Raw genomic sequence first — 17,670 nt, 5'->3', positions numbered from 1 at the left:
AAGTCACTGTTCTACCTCCTCTTTTATCTTCTAGGATAAAGAGTACAATCAGCAGCTGAAAATTCCCTAAACCCACCGAAAACTTCCTTTGCAAAGTTAAATAAAAGCTCTGTATTAGGGCCATAGGCAGCTGGCTACCTACTGAAGTCAGTTTGTGACCTATGAGAAAAAATAATTCCTGGAAAATCCCCCAGGAATCATTTCTCAGAACAATCCCAGCTTGTAATGTTGCTGCTGACCTGGATGAAAACAAACAGGAGTCCACGCTCCCTTCCACTTATCTGGTAAGGTTATCCCTCTCCAATCTGTTGTTTGCAACAAGTGTTTATTGACAGAGAACAATAGTGGCTGCTGAGCAAACTGGGAGGAGCTGAGCACAAGCCTGCAGTCCAACTCGGGTCATTCCTGCAGGAAAAGGTGGGGTGCATCTTCCAGCCCCTGCCCGCTGCTTCAGGAGGTGCCAGGATGGGGCAGCACAGAGATGCAACCCTCAGCAAGCAGGGAATTAATGAAAGGGTACTGGAAAACAGAGCCATGGAATGGTTTAGGTTGGAAGGGATAATAAATAGCATCCAGTGCCACCCCCTGCCATGGCAGGGACACCTTCCACTGTCCCAGGCTGCTCCAAGCCCCAATGGACACCTGCGGGGATCCAAGGGCAGCCACAGCTTCTCTGGGAATTGAATCCCAGCCCCTCCTCACCCTCACAGGGAACAATTTCTTCCTAATATCCCATCTAAACCCATTCTCTGTCATTTTAAAGCCATCTCCCCTTGTCCTGTCCCTCCATCCCTTGCAGAGGGTCTCTCCATCTTTCAGTTCCTTCAGGCACTCTAAGCCCACTATGAGGTCACCCCAAAGCTTCTCTTCTTGGGCTGAACCATCCCAATTCTCTCAGCACTTCCTCCCAGCAGAGGGATGCAACAAATAAGACCCTGACCTGCTGTCCATGAGATGCAACAAATAACACCCTGACCTGGGTGCCCATGGGATGTAAACAATAACACCCTGATCTGCTGTCCATGGGATGTAACAAATAACACCCTGACCTGGGTGCCCATGGGATGTAACAAACAACACCCTGATCTGGATGTCCATGGGATGTAACAAATAACACCCTGACCTGGATGCCCATGGGATGTAAACAAACAACACCCTGATCTGGGCTCTATGGGATGTAAACAATAACACCCTGATCTGGGTGTCCATGGGATGTAAACAAACAACACCCTGACCTGGGTGTCCATGGGATGTAACACACAACACCCTGACCTGGGTGCCCATGGGATGTAAACAAACAACACCCTGACCTGGGTGCCCATGGGATGTAAACAATAACACCCTGATCTGCTGTCCATGGGATGTAAACAATAACACCCTGACCTGGGTGTCCATGGGATGTAAACAAACAACACCCTGATCTGGGTGCCCATGGGATGTAACACACAACACCCTGATCTGCTGTCCATGGGATGTAACAAATAACACCCTGACCTGGATGTCCATGGGATGTAAACAATAACATCCTGACCTGGGTGCCCATGGGATGTAAACAAACAACACCCTGACCTGGGTGCCCATGGGATGTAAACAATAACACCCTGACCTGGGTGTCCATGGGATGTAACAAATAACACCCTGACCTGGGTGTCCATGGGACGTAACAAATAACACCCTGATCTGGGTGTCCATGGGATGTAAACAATAACACCCTGACCTGGATGTCCATGGGATGTAAACAAACAACACCCTGACCTGGGTGTCCATGGGATGTAACACACAACACCCTGACCTGGGTGTCCAGGGGATGTAACAAACAACACCCTGACCTGGGTGTCCAGGGGATGTAACAAACAACACCCTGACCTGGGTGTCCATGGGATGTAAACAATAACACCCTGACCTGGGTGCCCATGGGATGTAAACAATAACACCCTGATCTGCTGTCCATGGGATGTAAACAATAACACCCTGACCTGGGTGCCCATGGGATGTAAACAATAACACCCTGACCTGGGTGCCCATGGGATGTAAACAATAACACCCTGACCTGGGTGCCCATGGGATGTAACAAATAACACCCTGACCTGGGTGTCCATGGGATGTAACAAACAACACCCTGACCTGGTGTCCATGGGATGTAAACAATAACACCCTGATCTGGGTGTCCATGGGATGTAAACAAATAACACCCTGACCTGGATGTCCATGGGATGTAAACAATAACACCCTGACCTGGTGTCCATGGGATGTAACACACAACACCCTGACCTGGTGTCCATGGGATGTAAACAAACAACACCCTGACCTGGGTGTCCATGGGATGTAACATATAACACCCTGATCTGGGTGTCCATGGGATGTAAACAAACAACACCCTGACCTGGGTGCCCATGGGATGTAACACATAACACCCTGACCTGGGTGTCCATGGGATGTAAACAATAACACCCTGACCTGGGTGCCCATGGGATGCAACAAACAACACCCTGACCTGGTGTCCATGGGATGCAACAAACAACACCCTGACCTGGGTGTCCATGGGATGTAACACATAACACCCTGATCTGGGTGTCCATGGGATGTAAACAAACAACACCCTGACCTGGGTGCCCATGGGATGTGCTGGCTCCAGGAAACTGAACCTGCATGTGCTCACTCCAATACTCTGATCCATGCAGCAGCAAATCTTCCATGGACATTTTACACTTCCACTGGTGCTCCACAGGTTTGGGAAGTGTCACAGCATAGCTCTGCTATCACTAACAGCTGTCACCTGTCCTGTCCTGCAGCTCCAAACCTCACAGCACAGCAGCACTAAAATCACCAAGATGCATTCCTAAGATCCATCTTTTTCAATTTCCTTCAAATGTTTCCTTCCCTGCTCTAAGGCACAAACGTGCACAAGATCATCACCTTCAACAAGAGTCCCCACGTGCCACCAGAGCTCCCCACAGCCTGGACTGTGACTCCAGGGTTCCACAAAAGCCTTAGATCTGTCCTAAAGCACCTCAATCCTCCCTGAAGCAGCAGAGGAGCAGCAGCAGTGCTTGGCTGAAGGATTTCCTGTGCATTCACCTTGACAAATTCTTATCCCCCTGTTCAAAGAGACATTGCAAGAGCAGAACTCAGCTACAAGACTTTTAAATCATGATCACTGTATCACCTGCTAGTCCACCAACTCCTTAAAGCCTTCTCCTAATAATAAAATGTATAGATTTCTGTGTACCTGGTGTGAAGGCACTTCCATAAACCCCTTTGGAAAAGCTATCCCAACCCCAGAGAGGCACTGAATCACCCTGACCATGAAGTGTGGCCAATGTCCCCATCTAAAATTAGCCTTGTTATTTGCCAAGTCATGACACACAACAAAAACTCACCAGGAACAACAAAAACACTGGAACTCACTGAATTTGGAAAAGACCTCCAAGACCAACAAGTCCAAGTCCAATCCCCACCTTGTCATCAGCCCAGAGCACTGAGTGCCACATCCAGTCCTTCCTTGGACACCTTCAGGGATGGGGACTCAAGCTCAGTAACTGGGAAGTTCTCCTTTTACATCTGACCATCCAAGGGCCTGTGGCACTAATCTTTTGTTTAACTATTTATTCAATTAAAAATAAAAGATTAAAGTACCACAGCAGTGGTCTGATTACTCCATTTGAACACAAAGGCATTTAAAATATTGTATTTTTTAACCACAGCAGCACCAGTTCTACCTCTCACTGCAGTTCTCAGCCCAAAAGAAAAGGGGCAAAGAACAGCAGAATTCAGGATTTGGAAGCTACCACAGCCACTGTGCACCATCTCAGAGGTGCTAGTCAGGCTCCCAGACTTCCCAAAGCAGCTCTTTACATCCCTTTTCCCCGGCAGAAGGAAAAGCTGCAAAATTACAAACCTCACATCACACTAAAAGCAGGGAATGGGAGGCTGAGCAGCCACACTCCACGGCCACTTTGTGACACCAAGGGGATACTAACAGCTCTCAAGACTCTCTGGAAGCCTCTGATGTCCCCCTGGAGGAAGCCACACACCCACGTGGTCCCCTCCACACAGCCACACTCCTCCCCACCAGCTCAGGGCAAGGGATGAAAGGCAGGATTGAGATGAAGGACAAGGATCTGCAGCACCGGCAGCAGGGAAAAGCTTCTCCAACGAAGCTGATCATGTCCCTGTTCCGCCTGGCTCCCCACATGTTCCCCTAATATCCGTATGATCCCATTAGATCCACACCCATTCCTCCTGCAGCCGAGCCCTGAACTCTCTCAGGAAGCGGAGCTGAGTCACTCTCTCAACTGCCTGCTGAGATAATGCCTCTGCACAGAGGCTCAGGGCAGCTAATTCACTTTGCAGACATGCAGGGCATCCAGGAGCATCCCCAAACCCCACTGTGCCACGGGGGAGTGCTCCTCAACACACCTGTGTCCCACCAGCTGTCACTACAGGCTTCCTGGCATCATTCCTTGCAGCTGCATCGCAGCCAGCAGATCTTCAGGTCTTGAGATGTTAAAAGTCTGTTGTGCACAGGGATATAGCAGAGGAGGGGGAGAAGGGCTATAAATGTGTTACATAAGCACGTGTGTGTATTTTATATGTGCACATCTCTATACACAAACACATGTACATTTCTGGGGTCCCACCTGTGACACAAACATAACCACAACAACACACCTCCCTGGGATTTCTGCTTGGGGAAGCCTGCCCAGAGAATCCCAGAATATTTGGGGTTGGAAGGCACCTCTGGAGACGATCCAGTCCATCCCACCTGTCACCTGGAGCAGGTGACAGGAACACACAGGTGGGTTGGGATAACACACCCTCCCTATGCAGCTGTTCCAGAGCTCTGCCACCCTGCATGGAAAAAAGTTCTTCCTCACGATAGGAGGAACTTCTCCTGGCTTAGTCCATGGCCACTGCTGCCCACCCTGCCACAGAGCACCACTGGAATGAGTCTGGCACCATCCTTTTGGAGATTTGCATGGATTGATGAGACACCCAAAGCATTGTACATTATGTTTCACTAAGCCCCATTAGCATTCCTATAAGGGATTTTCTCCCTGGCAGACAACACTGAGTCAACATCAGCCCCAGGACTGGTCATGGCAAATAGGAAGAAAAATATTCTCAAGTCTGAATTTTCAGGTTAACAGTGCTGTCTCCAATTCTGTTTGGGACTACACAACTGTTGCATGAATTCTCCACAACCTCCAGCTTTCACAAGCAGCAAAAAATAAAACATCAGAAGACTTACAGTGCCCTTTCTTAACAACATACAGGTCCATAAAACACATAGAACCAAACTGAATACTCATTTCCTTTAGGAGGACACCAAAAAGAAGCTATTCCTCACAAAGCAGCCTATAACAGAATGGCACAGGTCAGTGAATCCAATGTTCAATTAGCTCTAAATCTGATTTATCTCCTTGTGACACTTCATCCACTTTCAACCCTCACATCCCTGTCATGCAGCAGAGAAATCCCTGTTTGGTGAGGATCTCAGCCTCCTTGGAGGAAAAAGAAAACAAACTATCAGGGAAACACAAATCTATTATAAAACCATTGCAAACTTCTCTGCAGAGCAGTGGACACAAAAAATACCAACTAAGACACGCTGCCTTGGGCTTTCTCAAACGGGGAGGGGCTTTTTATTCTTGAATTATATTTAAAGCCAGTTTTCTTACTACACACGCAATCCCCCACACTGGAGATTCAAGTACACTTCAACTGCATCATGAAACAAGTCAATTTCAGACTTTTTTCTCTCATGTCACTTTCAAATCAATTTCAAGGCATTCCTGGAAAGCAGGCCGGGCAGTCACCCCCACCACAGCACCAGTCACAGAGCTCCTGCAAAAGAGGAACTTGCTTTCGAGTGTCACTGGGCTGCAACATCAGCTTATACTACGTGACAACTCAGTCATTCCAAAATACCCATCCCACACCAGCAGGCAGATAATTTGGAAACTTAACGAGGGACTGCCATCAGTGGCACTTCTGCTTCTCTGTGCGTCCTGCATCCTCAGCGCTGGAATTACCCACAGGTCCCACACACTGGAACTGCGATTTTCTAATAATTTTAAAAACCAAGCTGTGGTTTTCTAAGGACACACACACACAGTGTAAAATTAATTCCTACAATGCACTCTAGTCTTACTCAGCCCCAGAAACTCCCTCCTTCCTGCTGGCTTTGTTCATGAGGCTTAGCTGTGCATTTCTATGAAAAGTTGCTCTTCACAATCAATCCAGCCCAAGAACTGCGGTGGGCACTGAACTTCAGGTTTCCAATGTGAATAGTCAGATTTATTATTTCCTTCCCCCAGACAAACGCTCATTCACGCCAAGAAAGTTTTCTGCGCCGCACCCCGAAATAGAACCTTTTGCTCCAAAAGCAACATCTTTAAACTCATGCCGGGCCCCTCCGGCACAAACCTCAGCGGGGTTTGCTCCCGTTTAGTCCCGGCCGGGATGCGTGAGCCACCAGCTGGGAACAATCCCCCTCTGTTCCAGAGGGACGGAAGGAGCGGGGTAGGAAATGGATCCCAGCGCGCAGGGAGAGCCCTGATCTGTATGAGCATCACACTCCGGCAGAACCGACAGGGACGGCACGCAGGGCACGGGCTGGGCTCCCAAAGGAGCCGGCCTGGAAGCGCATCCTGCCGCCAGCCCGGGGAGAAAGAACCCGACGTGAAAACAACTCGGAGCTTCTTCGCTGCGCGCAGCGCTCGGGGAGCGACGGGACCGCAGCGGAGAGAAAGGAGAAAGGCAACCTCTCCCAGCGGGGCACGGCGCTCCCAGCCAACTCCTCGAGTTCCTGGGAGCCGGGAGGAGCCGGCCAGGGGAGGCGGGAACCGGAGAGACTCGGGGGGAACACCGCGCTCCGTGCCGGCCGCGGAGCGGAGCGCGGAGCCGGGCAGGGACGGGGAGGCCGCGGCCGGGGGGTGCCCCTGTGCGCAACAGGCGGGAGCGGGGCGGGCGCGTCCTCACCTACGCCGTACTTCTCCTCCCTTTTGGTGGGCACCCAGCGGGTCATGGCGCCGGGAGCCGCCGGGATGCCACAGCCCCGCTCCCTACGCCGCCATTTTCCGACCGCGGGACGGGAAAAGTTTCTCCCGACGGCGAAGTCATGTGGTGCGGGCGGAGCCAGCCCGGCCCGCCGCCCCTCAGCGCCCGGCCAGCGAGCGGCCCGGGCCGGCAGCCACGGAGCGGCTCCACACAAAGGGAGCGCCCTCCCTACTCCCGGTTTTATAGGTGGTGCCTCCCCGGCTCTTAGTGATTGTGTCCCAGGTGCACCCGGTTAAGTCCCAGGTGCACCCGGTTAAGTCCGGGGTACCTCCCCGCCTCTCCCCGGTTGTGTCCCAGGTGCACCTCGTTGTGTTCAGGTGCGCCTGGTTATACCCCGGGTACCTCCCCGCCTATCCCCGGTGTCCCAGGTGCACCCGGTTAACTCCCGGGTTCCTCCCCGCCTCTCCCCGGTTGTGTCCCAGGTGCACCCGGTTAACTCCCGGGTTCCTCCCCGCCTATTCCCGGTTGTGTCCCAGGTGCACCCGGTTATGTCCCGGGTTCTTCCCCGCCTATTCCCGGTTGTGTTCCAGGTGCACCCGCTTGTGCTCTGCCCGACAGTTTCTGGCCGCATCCTCCCCAGAGGCGCGGCTTTAAAACACGCTTTGTTGCCAGTGTTTGAGAGCTGGAGCAGGATGCGCGTTTGGAGGTCGCCGTGCGGGAGCTGGGCGAGCAGGAGAAGTGGGGCCGTGAGAACAATGTGGGGTTAAAGAAGGTTAAGTGTGGGTGTTGCGGCTGGGTCGGGAAAAGCCCCGGTACGGATGTGGGCTGGGGTGAAGCAATGGAGCAGACCTGGGAGAAGGGCTTGGGGGTCTGGTGGTCAGAGCTGGACATGCCCCGGCAATGTGGGGAAAAAACCCTCAAGTCCTGGATTCATCCCACACTATGGGCAGTTTGGAAAAATGGAATTCTGTCCTTCTGCTCTGCTCTGCTCAGGTGAGGCCTCATCTGCCGAGCTGCCTCCAGCCCTGAGATCCAACATCAAAAGGACACGGAGCTGCTGGAGGAGGTCCAGAGCAGGCCATGGATACACCCCAAGGGCTGGAGCCCCTCTGGAGCCAGGCTGGGACACCTGGGAGTGCTCACCTGGAGAGGAGAAGGCTCCAGGGAGAGCTCAGAGCCCCTTGCAGGGCCTGAAGGGGCTCCAGGAGAGCTGGAGAGGGACTGGGGACAAGGGATGGAGGGACAGGACACAGGGAATGGCTCCCACTGTCAGAGGGCAGGGAGGGATGGGAGATTGGGAAGGAATATTTGGCTGTCAGGCCCTGGCACAAGGTATCCAGAGAAGCTGCCCCTGGATCCCTGGAAGTGCCCAAGGCCAGGTTGAACAGGGCTTAAAGATTATAAACCTTCTGGTTTCTAGACCTAAGTCCAAATCTAGCATCTCCTGGCTAGTTAAGTGTGGAATAAATGATTACAAAAGAACAAGCAAGGGAAGTGAACTTCCTGTTCCCAATCCTTGTAGTCTTGGAGGCATCCAAGACTGTGCTTTAAATAAAAAAACAAAATTAAAGCCTTTAGGAAACAGAAAATGAAGTGTGTAAAAAGTCAAGAAACAGCAGAGGGCTAACACTTAAAAGGAATAAAGAGAAGTGAAATGACTGACTGGCTGTCATTTGGTAGGATTAGTCCTCTGCCAAAGGGGAAGCCCTTTAGCACAAATTTAAGGATTAAGATAGATCCAGGGCTGAATCTTTTCCTCCTTATTTTCTTGTGTTGTGTGGATGGCCAAGGACCAGTTTCTGCAACAGCATTTTGCTGTCAAGTTTTGAGATCAAGTACTCAGACCCCTGAATGAGTCTGCTCCTCTTCCCATGTCCTTTTCCCACCCTTGGGACTGCTCTCCCAGGACATCACCGACATGTTCAAACTCATCCAGGTTTTATTGCAGCTGTCCTGCAGAATCCCAGGGGGTTGTGATGAGCCAGCTGCTGCACCTTTGTTCCTTCTGCCCAGGAGTGAGGACATCAAAAGGCTTTCAAAGCCATGGCTTGTCCTCGTTATCCTGCACCAATGGATCAATGATTTAGAGCCTGCCCAAAGACAACTTACAAGGCAGCTCTTTGATTTCACACCTTTATTTTCATAAGGGAAATCAAAGTGAATTGACTGAAATACTGGATGTGTTCCCTCTGTGCCTGTAGTCACCTTTGGTTTTCCACAGCCGGGAAATTGAAAAGCAATAATATTTATTTTCAGCTATGAATATTACACCCTTTTATGCAACTGGTGAGTTATTTTTGTGGTGCTCCTAAATATATGCAGCAAAACTGCCAGAGCTGCTCAGGCCTCAGGTGCTTTAGGGATCTTTGAGGCTATTACTGGAACAATCTGTAAATCTGAAAGCTGATTGACTTTTCAATTACATCACTGATAACCAGGAATCACTTCTGTGGACTCGTGGTGGCTTTGCAGGTCGGGGGTGGGAGAGGGGACACAAAGCAGGATGCTGATGTTAATTTAAACCTGTAGTTAGTTAATAAATGAGTTATTGCTGCAGTCTGTTCTTTCTGGGCCTCAGGGTTCACAGCTGAAATGTGTTTGTTTCTGTTCTGAGGGAGGCCAAGGGAGCACTCGTGTTTCCCTTCATGAGGAATGTGCTGCTGCCAGGCTTTCCTCAGGTGTTAACCAAGAGTTAAATTAAATTCCCCCAAAATTTGGCACTGCTTAGTCCCAGCTTACCTCTGTATCTGCACTAAATGGGAATTATATGGACACCAAAGATCAAGCACAAGCCTAAGGCAGGAAGCAGCAGGTTCAATAAAATGAAAGTTAAAGAATTACTTATAACTTCTACATATTAAATCCATCCAATAGCACAATTTATGTTGATGTCAGTGAAAAAGAAGAGGTTTGTCCTGTTGTCTGATCATGACCTGTAACAAATATAACCCAGCTGATCCCATGACCACCATAAAGCCTCACTGCTACTGATGAGGGTCTATATTCACTTTACTGCTTTCCACATTCTCATTTTAATGAAAACGTGTTACAAGTGGAGCTAATGCTATTAAAATTTTGATAGCCAGTAAAAAATGCTTCTAATTCACAATGCATAAATATCCCAATGCTGGGGTTTTTACAGCTAGGAAAAAATGGTAATTTTTGGACTGTGATATGGAGAAAATAAAAGATTTTTATTTTTTTCTCCAGCAAATGCAATATAAACTGTCCTGAAAAAAGCATTTTTCATTAAACTGTAAAATGTTTGAGCTGACATATTTTACATGCTTAGACATAATATATTTCTTTGCACTGTGCATGTGGGTTTTTCATTTATTAAGAGGAAACTGAAAAATGCTTCTTTCCATAAAACCTGAAAGTTTTATCACATCCTTATGTCAACTCTTGGGGTTCTCATCTGATTTTTTTAAGGCATCACACAGAATTGGAGACACTTCTCTTGGAGCAAAGGAACATTCCTTTTCATTCCTTAGTTCCAAGAAATCCAAATGCAGTATTTGGCCATGAATGGTGTTTGAAATTCTTGTCACAGCATCTTTTTCAAAAGGATGAATGGAAACAGAGCTGCTGCCCTGCTTGAGACAGATTTGCAATAAAACCAGAGATATTCCATCAATGTCCAGATATGATCAAGATTTGTTTCATGGTTATTGCAGATGACTACACCAGGGGAATGTTTGTTCCGTCTCAGTTAAATAGCACAGGTTTTTGTAGTCATTTCTTTTCACTGACAGGCCTTGTAGGTAAATTCAGCATTTTCAGACAGAGCACATAAGTAGTTGTTGTACACCCACAGTGCAAATTCTTCTCGGAAATATTCCTCCCAGGAGGGGATGGGTGGACTTATAAAAAAATAATGTAATCACTTTTTGGCTTTTCTGTTTGCACTAAAGATATTCTGTTGGAAATGTTATGGCTTCCACTCCAGCTGCTGATCATCTATTTTTGCTGTCTTTTCCCTGAGGGGTCAATGACCTCTGTGTCTGTGACTGGCTGCATGTTCCATTTGTGGGTGTACACAAAAGAAGAGGTTTTTACACCTGGTGGGAAGAGGTGTAATAAATGCTCTGGTTTACAATGTATTGCAATGAATCAGAAGGGAAATAAAATTAAATTTATGAGTTTGTGTTACAAAAATGACTTCAGTCTTGGCTTAGCTGTTAAATGTCTGATTAGCTTGAGGGTCTCTTGCAGGTGAAAGTGAACCACTTTCAGGGAGAATTAAGAAGCCAAAACTGCATTTCCTTTGACATCCTTGCTGCCTTCTGTCAGCCAAGGTGTGGTATTCACAAACCTGGACGAAGTTGGACAAAGCTGGAGGGAAGTTCTGTGGTTTTTTGCTCAGTAATCTTTCCTCTTCCTCTCCCTTTCACAGAAGCATTTTGATTATCTCTGGGTGCGTAGTCAGCTTTTCTTCCAGCAGGATGGCATTTGGCATGCCCAACACGCTGCATGCCGGCCTTTGTTTGCCAGCAGAAGGGTTCAAAGGCAACATTTGAATTTATTTAGCTCCTGGGATGTACAGTGCAGTCATTGCACTGCTTTAGGGGCTTTGAGAAGGGTTAAGGAGAGCATCTCTCCTGCCATCCTGCTGCCTCCATCAGCAGTTTCTGCCTCCCAGCATTTGAATTTTTATATTTGGACATTATGGGGCTATTAGGGATTTAGAGGGTGATTAATTATTTCTTTCAGAGAGAAGTCCAGAAAGGAGCTGAAGGTCCTAATTTATTGAGTAATATTATTTTATTAAACTGTTTACGTTTTAGCCTAAAAAATGGAGCTTGGCTGTACATAATGAAAGGGATTATTTCCTAAGTTATGTTCCTTCACACTGTGCTGCTGGAAGTGATAGACAACAAGGAATCTTCAGAGGGGTTGGATGTTTAGATTCAAATGTGGGAACACCTCCCAGGTACTCTTTACAAACACACAGGGGTTCCCAAAGTGATGTGGTTTTGGAAGGAAGGGATTATTCTGATACAGCTTCGTTTATACCCTGGTATTTCATCCTGTGCTCTGTAATAAAACGTGCTTTACAATGCCACAATAAATGGAAGCAGCTTCACATCTACAAAAGGGGGAAATCTGATTTCTGACCATGCCAGAGTGTGAGGTTTTGCATTCTTCATGGAGATTTATGGTGGGCCAGTGCTATCGCTGTGTGCTCTGAATAAACACCCTTTACATACAGAGCAGATCTTTTGTCAAAACCATCTCAGGCATCACCATCGGGACATTTTATGTGATGTCTTGGGCATTGGCTCATGAGCTCTTTCCCTACAGGGTTTTTTTTACCCCTCACCCTTCCAGGGATGTTCATTCCTGCAGGACTGAGGCAGCTGAAATCCTCTTGGCAACTGCAGGTTTCTCCAACTCTCTGCAGCCAGAAATTTCACCAAACCTAAATAAACTTTTTTATTCCCAGCTAAAGTACTTAGTAACAGGAGGAAGATACCCTCACTCACGAGTGTTATGTTGTTAACTTCAAAAGCACACAAAAGTTAATTTTTAGTAGTTCCTTGCACAAGCTGGGCTTTAATTCTTGTAAATAGCAACAGAGTCAGGAATATCTTTGCTAATTTTACAGTCAAGCCCAAAGCAGTTCAGGGAAAGGGTTGTACAAATTAATCTAAAATACAAGTCAACTCAGAGTTCACTGTTGTGGCGACCTGCTCCTCTTTGCAACACCTGTGAATAACCAGCAGTCCAAGGGTTTGTGTGGCTGTGGGGTTTTCCTGTTGGTGCTTACTGGTACATTTGTCATATATTTGATATCTACACTCAAAATGAGATTATGAACTCAATTTACAAAATTCTCGGACAAATTCAGATGTAACTGACGAAGCAATAAGCTGCATGTAACAAGTCAGGGATGAATCATTCCCAGAGAGGCAGTAAAGTTTAACTATATCAACTCCAACAGAACTGTGATCTTAAATCTGTGTTCAAGCTCACAGTGAAAATAAAGAGCATTTTCCAAAGATGTTTTCTGGGACTGTATTCTGGTAAAGCTGTTACTTATTAGCAGCCAAATAATGATGGCACAGAAGAGTGCAGGCTGGAGCTGCAAACATCCATTATTCCTGGTAATAAGGCCCAGCACTCATGTTGCACTTAACATTTTGAAAGCACTGAACAAATATTAACTCTCTCTTGTGATCCAGGGAGGTTTCAGGATCTCCATTTGCAAGGGGGAGGCAGCTGAGCTAAGGCCAGCTTTTCAAAGTGTGACAGGCATTCAAAAACCGAGAAACTCAGAATGCCAGGCCACCTGCTGCTGATGTGATTTTCCTGAGGCCAAAAGTGACACGTTAGCTGGGGCAGGGTTAGATTGGACGATTTCCTCGGCCCGCAGACAATGTTCCCTCTCATCCTTTGATGAACGATAGGAGATGGCAATGAGAAATGACAGAGAGAGGGAACATGATGTACTAGCACCTGTTAGAAGGTTTGAAAAACTGGTTACTGGAATATGGAGTGTTTGAAGCAACGAGGGAAATGAGATTGCGGGAACAAAGAACTGGGTGGGATTCACAGAAATGGCCTCCACATATAAAATTATAATTTTTGAAGGAAAAAAAACATCCCATCAACTCTCTACCCAAATTTTATCCATCTGAGCCCTTGGAAGACCAAGTTAGGAAGGGATGGGAGGGTGCCAAGGGGGCTGTGTGTATTGCTGCAAGCTGACATAGCTTTTGACAAGGGATTGATCCAAGCAGTCAGCAAACCCTGCTCGGGAATTGTGCAGCACTGGCAGGGTCTGGGGGCAAGTGGTACCATTATCCCTCCCTGGCTGCTCTCCAAAACTGGGTTTCTAAATGGATTTCTCACTGCAAACTCTGGTAGGCTTTCCTACCAGCAGGATTGGTTTCCTAAAGAGTCTTTTAAAAGCCTTTATCACTATGCCTTAGGACGAAACCTTTGCTCTCCTTTGCCTTTTGATGGAGACTTCAGTTCAGCCACTCTCAGGGGAGATGATGGGGTGGCAACTCCACACCTTCCACCTGGGTTGCCATGGTATGTCCAGCTCCTTTTGGAAAATCCCAAATAGTTCTCTTTAACCTTGTAGCTCACAAATGATTGAAGCAGCTCAAACTGGCTTCTCCAAAATGAGGTGTGATCTTCCCCTGGAGACAAAGAGCAAGCCAGGAACTCAGCCACTTGCTTGATCTTCTGTAAATCCTTTCCTGTGAGGGTGGCAGGCCCTGGCACAGGTGCCCAGAGCAGCAGTGGCTGCCCCTGGATCACTGAAATGTCCAAGGCCAGGCTGGACACTGGGGCTGGGAGCAGCCTGGGACAGTGGATTGTTTGCTTCTTTTTTTTTTTTGCTGAGGTCAAGATTAAATGTGTGAGAGAGTATTTCTTGTTGGGACTCAGATGTTTATTATTTATGTCACAGTCTCACAAACCCTGAGTTCTACAGCACTTTAACAAACTAAAAATGGAGCTCCATCTCCCTCTCTACAAGGCCTTTGAAGGATAAACTGTCCCATTAAGAAATGACACCTAAATTATTTTTACTTCTAACCCAATAACCAACCACCTGTGCCCACAATGTGGACTTTTTTATTCAATTACAAAAAACCACCCAAACCCATGGAGAAGGTGGTGAAGAAGAAGGACCAACCACCACCCCAAAACCTCCATCTTGCTGTATATATATTACTATATTCTAAACCCTTTAACTCTAAGTTTCCCACCCTGTGATGTCACACACTTCTATCCAAACTGCACACCCACAATCCCAGTTCCATCATTCCATTTTGGAAGCTTCTCCACAGCCTCAGGTCACTGCAGTGTTCTCCTGGGGGTCAGTGCCTGTGAGCACAGAAAATCTGAAATTCTCAGCACCCAGGGCTCCAACAGAAGGTGTCCCTGCCCTCGGTAGCAGATGGCACTGGATGAGCTTTAAGCTCCTTCCAACCCAAACCATTCTGTTTCTATGAAACCAGGTGAATTTTTCTTCCCCTGGTGTGGGATCCAGGATTCCTGGAAAGTGCAGGCAGGTCTTTGCTGTGCTCTGCACGAGGCTCAGCTCTCCACGTGGAGCACGGAGCTGTTTGGAGTTGGCTGCCAGTGAAACAGCGCCTCGTTCCTCCTTGGCAAAAAGACAGGAGCTGATCTAATGCTCAGTGCCTTCCTTTTGTCTGGCTTAGGAAAACATCTCAAAATTCTCTCCTGTCATGTTGGAAAAATGTCACATTTTTATTTCCAGCAGGCTCCTGCACTGAGATGAGTCAAACACAATAAAGCTGATATCTGTATTCCTGAGCTTGCTCTGGCTCTCCCCAAACTTCAACTTACAAACTATTTATGTGGAGTTGTTTGGAAATGGAAAGTTGTGAGTGCCGTTCCTGATTCTGTAATCAAAAGTTGTTTGTGTCAGCCACAGGAGCTACTCACCAATGTGTGCTGACAGTGGTTGAAATGGAAATACAGAAGCCCTTGTCTGGAAATGAGAAAATCTTCCTCCTCATCAGAAGCCTCCACCTGAAAAACATTGATTTACTTGTTTGACAGAGAGAGAAACACTGATAAAACAAACTGTTCCAGGCCATTTTCAATGCTCATCATCTATCTGTCTGTGAATATGTACTTTTATCTCTAAAACACAATATTTCTGCAATAAAAGTATTAATATTCTGGATGGGAATCCAATTTTATCTTTAAGCAGCATTTGCCAGGGATTGTTAAATCATATAATGGAAGCTTTGTCTAGACACATTTCTCAGTGGCCAACTATTTTTATTTTTTTTTTACTTTGATTGTTTTTAATGTATTTCTCGGAAGAAAAGGTCCTAATAAATTTGTTTACAACCTTTTCTGGAAACTATGTCAGTTTTATAATGTTCAACTCTGGTAATAATTTTTCTAACCCAAGCCTCCTATTCTTGGAGTCTGAATGTTCTCCCAGAGAGCCCTCAGCTGAAAGTTCCCTCAGATTGTTATTAAAAAAGTTATTAGGTTTTTTTTTTTTGGTGTTTTTTTTCTGCAAGTGAAACATTATCAAGTGTATTACTTGGAAAGGAGCAAAGCTTTCTTTCAGTCACTGCAGGATGTTTCCATGTGATGATTTTTACTATGAGTTATTAACATCAATTGCCTGGGTGTATTTCACAGTGGAAAATCCAAATTATGACCATTATCAAACCCGGGACAGCCTCAGCCCCCAGGCAGGGACCAGGACATGGCTTTAAAGTCTCAGCAGTGGTTGTTGGAACAAAGGGCAAGATATTTTGGTGCAGCATTTTTAAAGCTTCTGCCTTTGTCCTGTCGCCCCTGGCCTTGGTCCAAGCTCCCTGAAATCAATGGAAAGGCTCACGTGGATTTTGGGGGGATTTAGCTCTGGCCCAGCTCTTCAGTGAGCAGGTTTCAGGTTTTAGACCTCTCAATCACAAGCATTCAAGCAAGCCTGACCAAATGTTACAGCTTTCCACGGGGCTGCAGGTGCTCTTCCCGAGGCTCGTCGTGTCACGTTTGCCTTTGTTTCTCCATGCTCTTTGTTAATGAAGTATTATTTTCTTCCACTTGCCAGGTGTGCACCTCAATCACCTCAAAGCCATTACAAAAGAATGCCAGGATGGTTCTAAAAAGCTGAAAAAGCTGCATGAAGTTGGATTTTCACCAAAGGCCATGAGTTCATGTAGGACACCTTTCCTTGGTTTGGGTTGTTGGGGGGTTTTAAGTTAATTTTTGAATCTTTCCCTGCAGCATTATCCTCTTTTAAATTTAATTCTGTGTAAATCCAGTCTGTTTTCTGAGAACTTCTGCATCAGTCAGAGAAGGAGAAGTGAAACTCATTAACTGGGTGAATAAAGCAGAAGGATTCCTTCCAGGATTTGGAGCTTCCTGCCTCCCACAGCTCTGGGGGATGTTGGGAGCTGTCCCTGCCCTGCACCCAGCAGGGAGAGGGGACACGAGGTGCTCCTTGGAGGCTCCCAAACCTGCCAGAGCACTCAGAGGGAAAATGTCACTTTGCAAGGCTCCAGTCACCCCAGTATTCCCTGCTGGTGGTTGCTGGGGAGGGCAGCAGCTCCAGGAGGGTTCTTGGATCGCTCTCACCCTCCTGGTCCATCTGCTGGGACATTCCCAAGGACATTCCGTGGATGACATCACCTCTGCTTACAGGAGGGAGTGTGGTTTCCATGGCCACACTTCCATCCCCTCCATCTCCCTGCCTGTGCTGCCACCTTAAACACAAAGGATTCACTTTCCAATTTAGAGAGGTCTGAGCTTGTGCATCTCAAAGCTGTCACACTTTGATTGTTCTTTCAATGCTTTAAAAACTCAACTTTTAGCTCGACTGCGGAGTGAGAAATATTTCTTCCTTGAACTCTCTGCATTTATACAGCCCTCTGTCTTTAGATTAGACAAGCAGATACAAGAATTGTCTTGTAAAATTGTAGTTTCCCTTTAATAAGCCACTCTGACAGGCAATTATTCATGCAGTCTGCTCGGTGCTAAATGTTTTTTCATGCTGTGCACCCCTGTCTCTTGATTGCAGGAATGCACTCCTGTGAATTATAATTATGAGTAAATATGAACTGGTGTGCAGGAAATGATTTACTAGGCCTTCCATTGCCACATGCTATTCACTCTTCTAACAAATAACATGTATTTTTTTCATTCCGTAGGTTTTTATGT

At 47.1% G+C, this 17,670-nt stretch overlaps 1 protein-coding gene across 1 annotated transcript in view; it reads right to left on the bottom strand.

Annotated features, from left to right (window-relative positions):
* DOCK1 (dedicator of cytokinesis 1) overlaps positions 1 to 7,160 on the bottom strand; it is a 273,464-nt gene extending 266,304 nt beyond the window's left edge. Inside the window, exon 1 of the mRNA XM_038141075.1 lies at positions 6,985 to 7,160. Within this exon, the coding sequence (XP_037997003.1) occupies positions 6,985 to 7,030 (46 nt within the window). The 5' untranslated portion in view covers positions 7,031 to 7,160. The remainder of the gene's footprint in view (positions 1 to 6,984) is intronic.
* Between the last annotated feature and the right edge of the window lie 10,510 nt (positions 7,161 to 17,670).

The sequence above is a fragment of the Motacilla alba genome, chromosome 6 (genome assembly GCF_015832195.1).
Source record: "Motacilla alba alba isolate MOTALB_02 chromosome 6, Motacilla_alba_V1.0_pri, whole genome shotgun sequence".
Lineage (NCBI taxonomy): Eukaryota > Metazoa > Chordata > Aves > Passeriformes > Motacillidae > Motacilla > Motacilla alba.
Note: the sequence above shows the minus strand (reverse complement) of the source record. Positions and strands in the feature narration are given on the sequence as shown.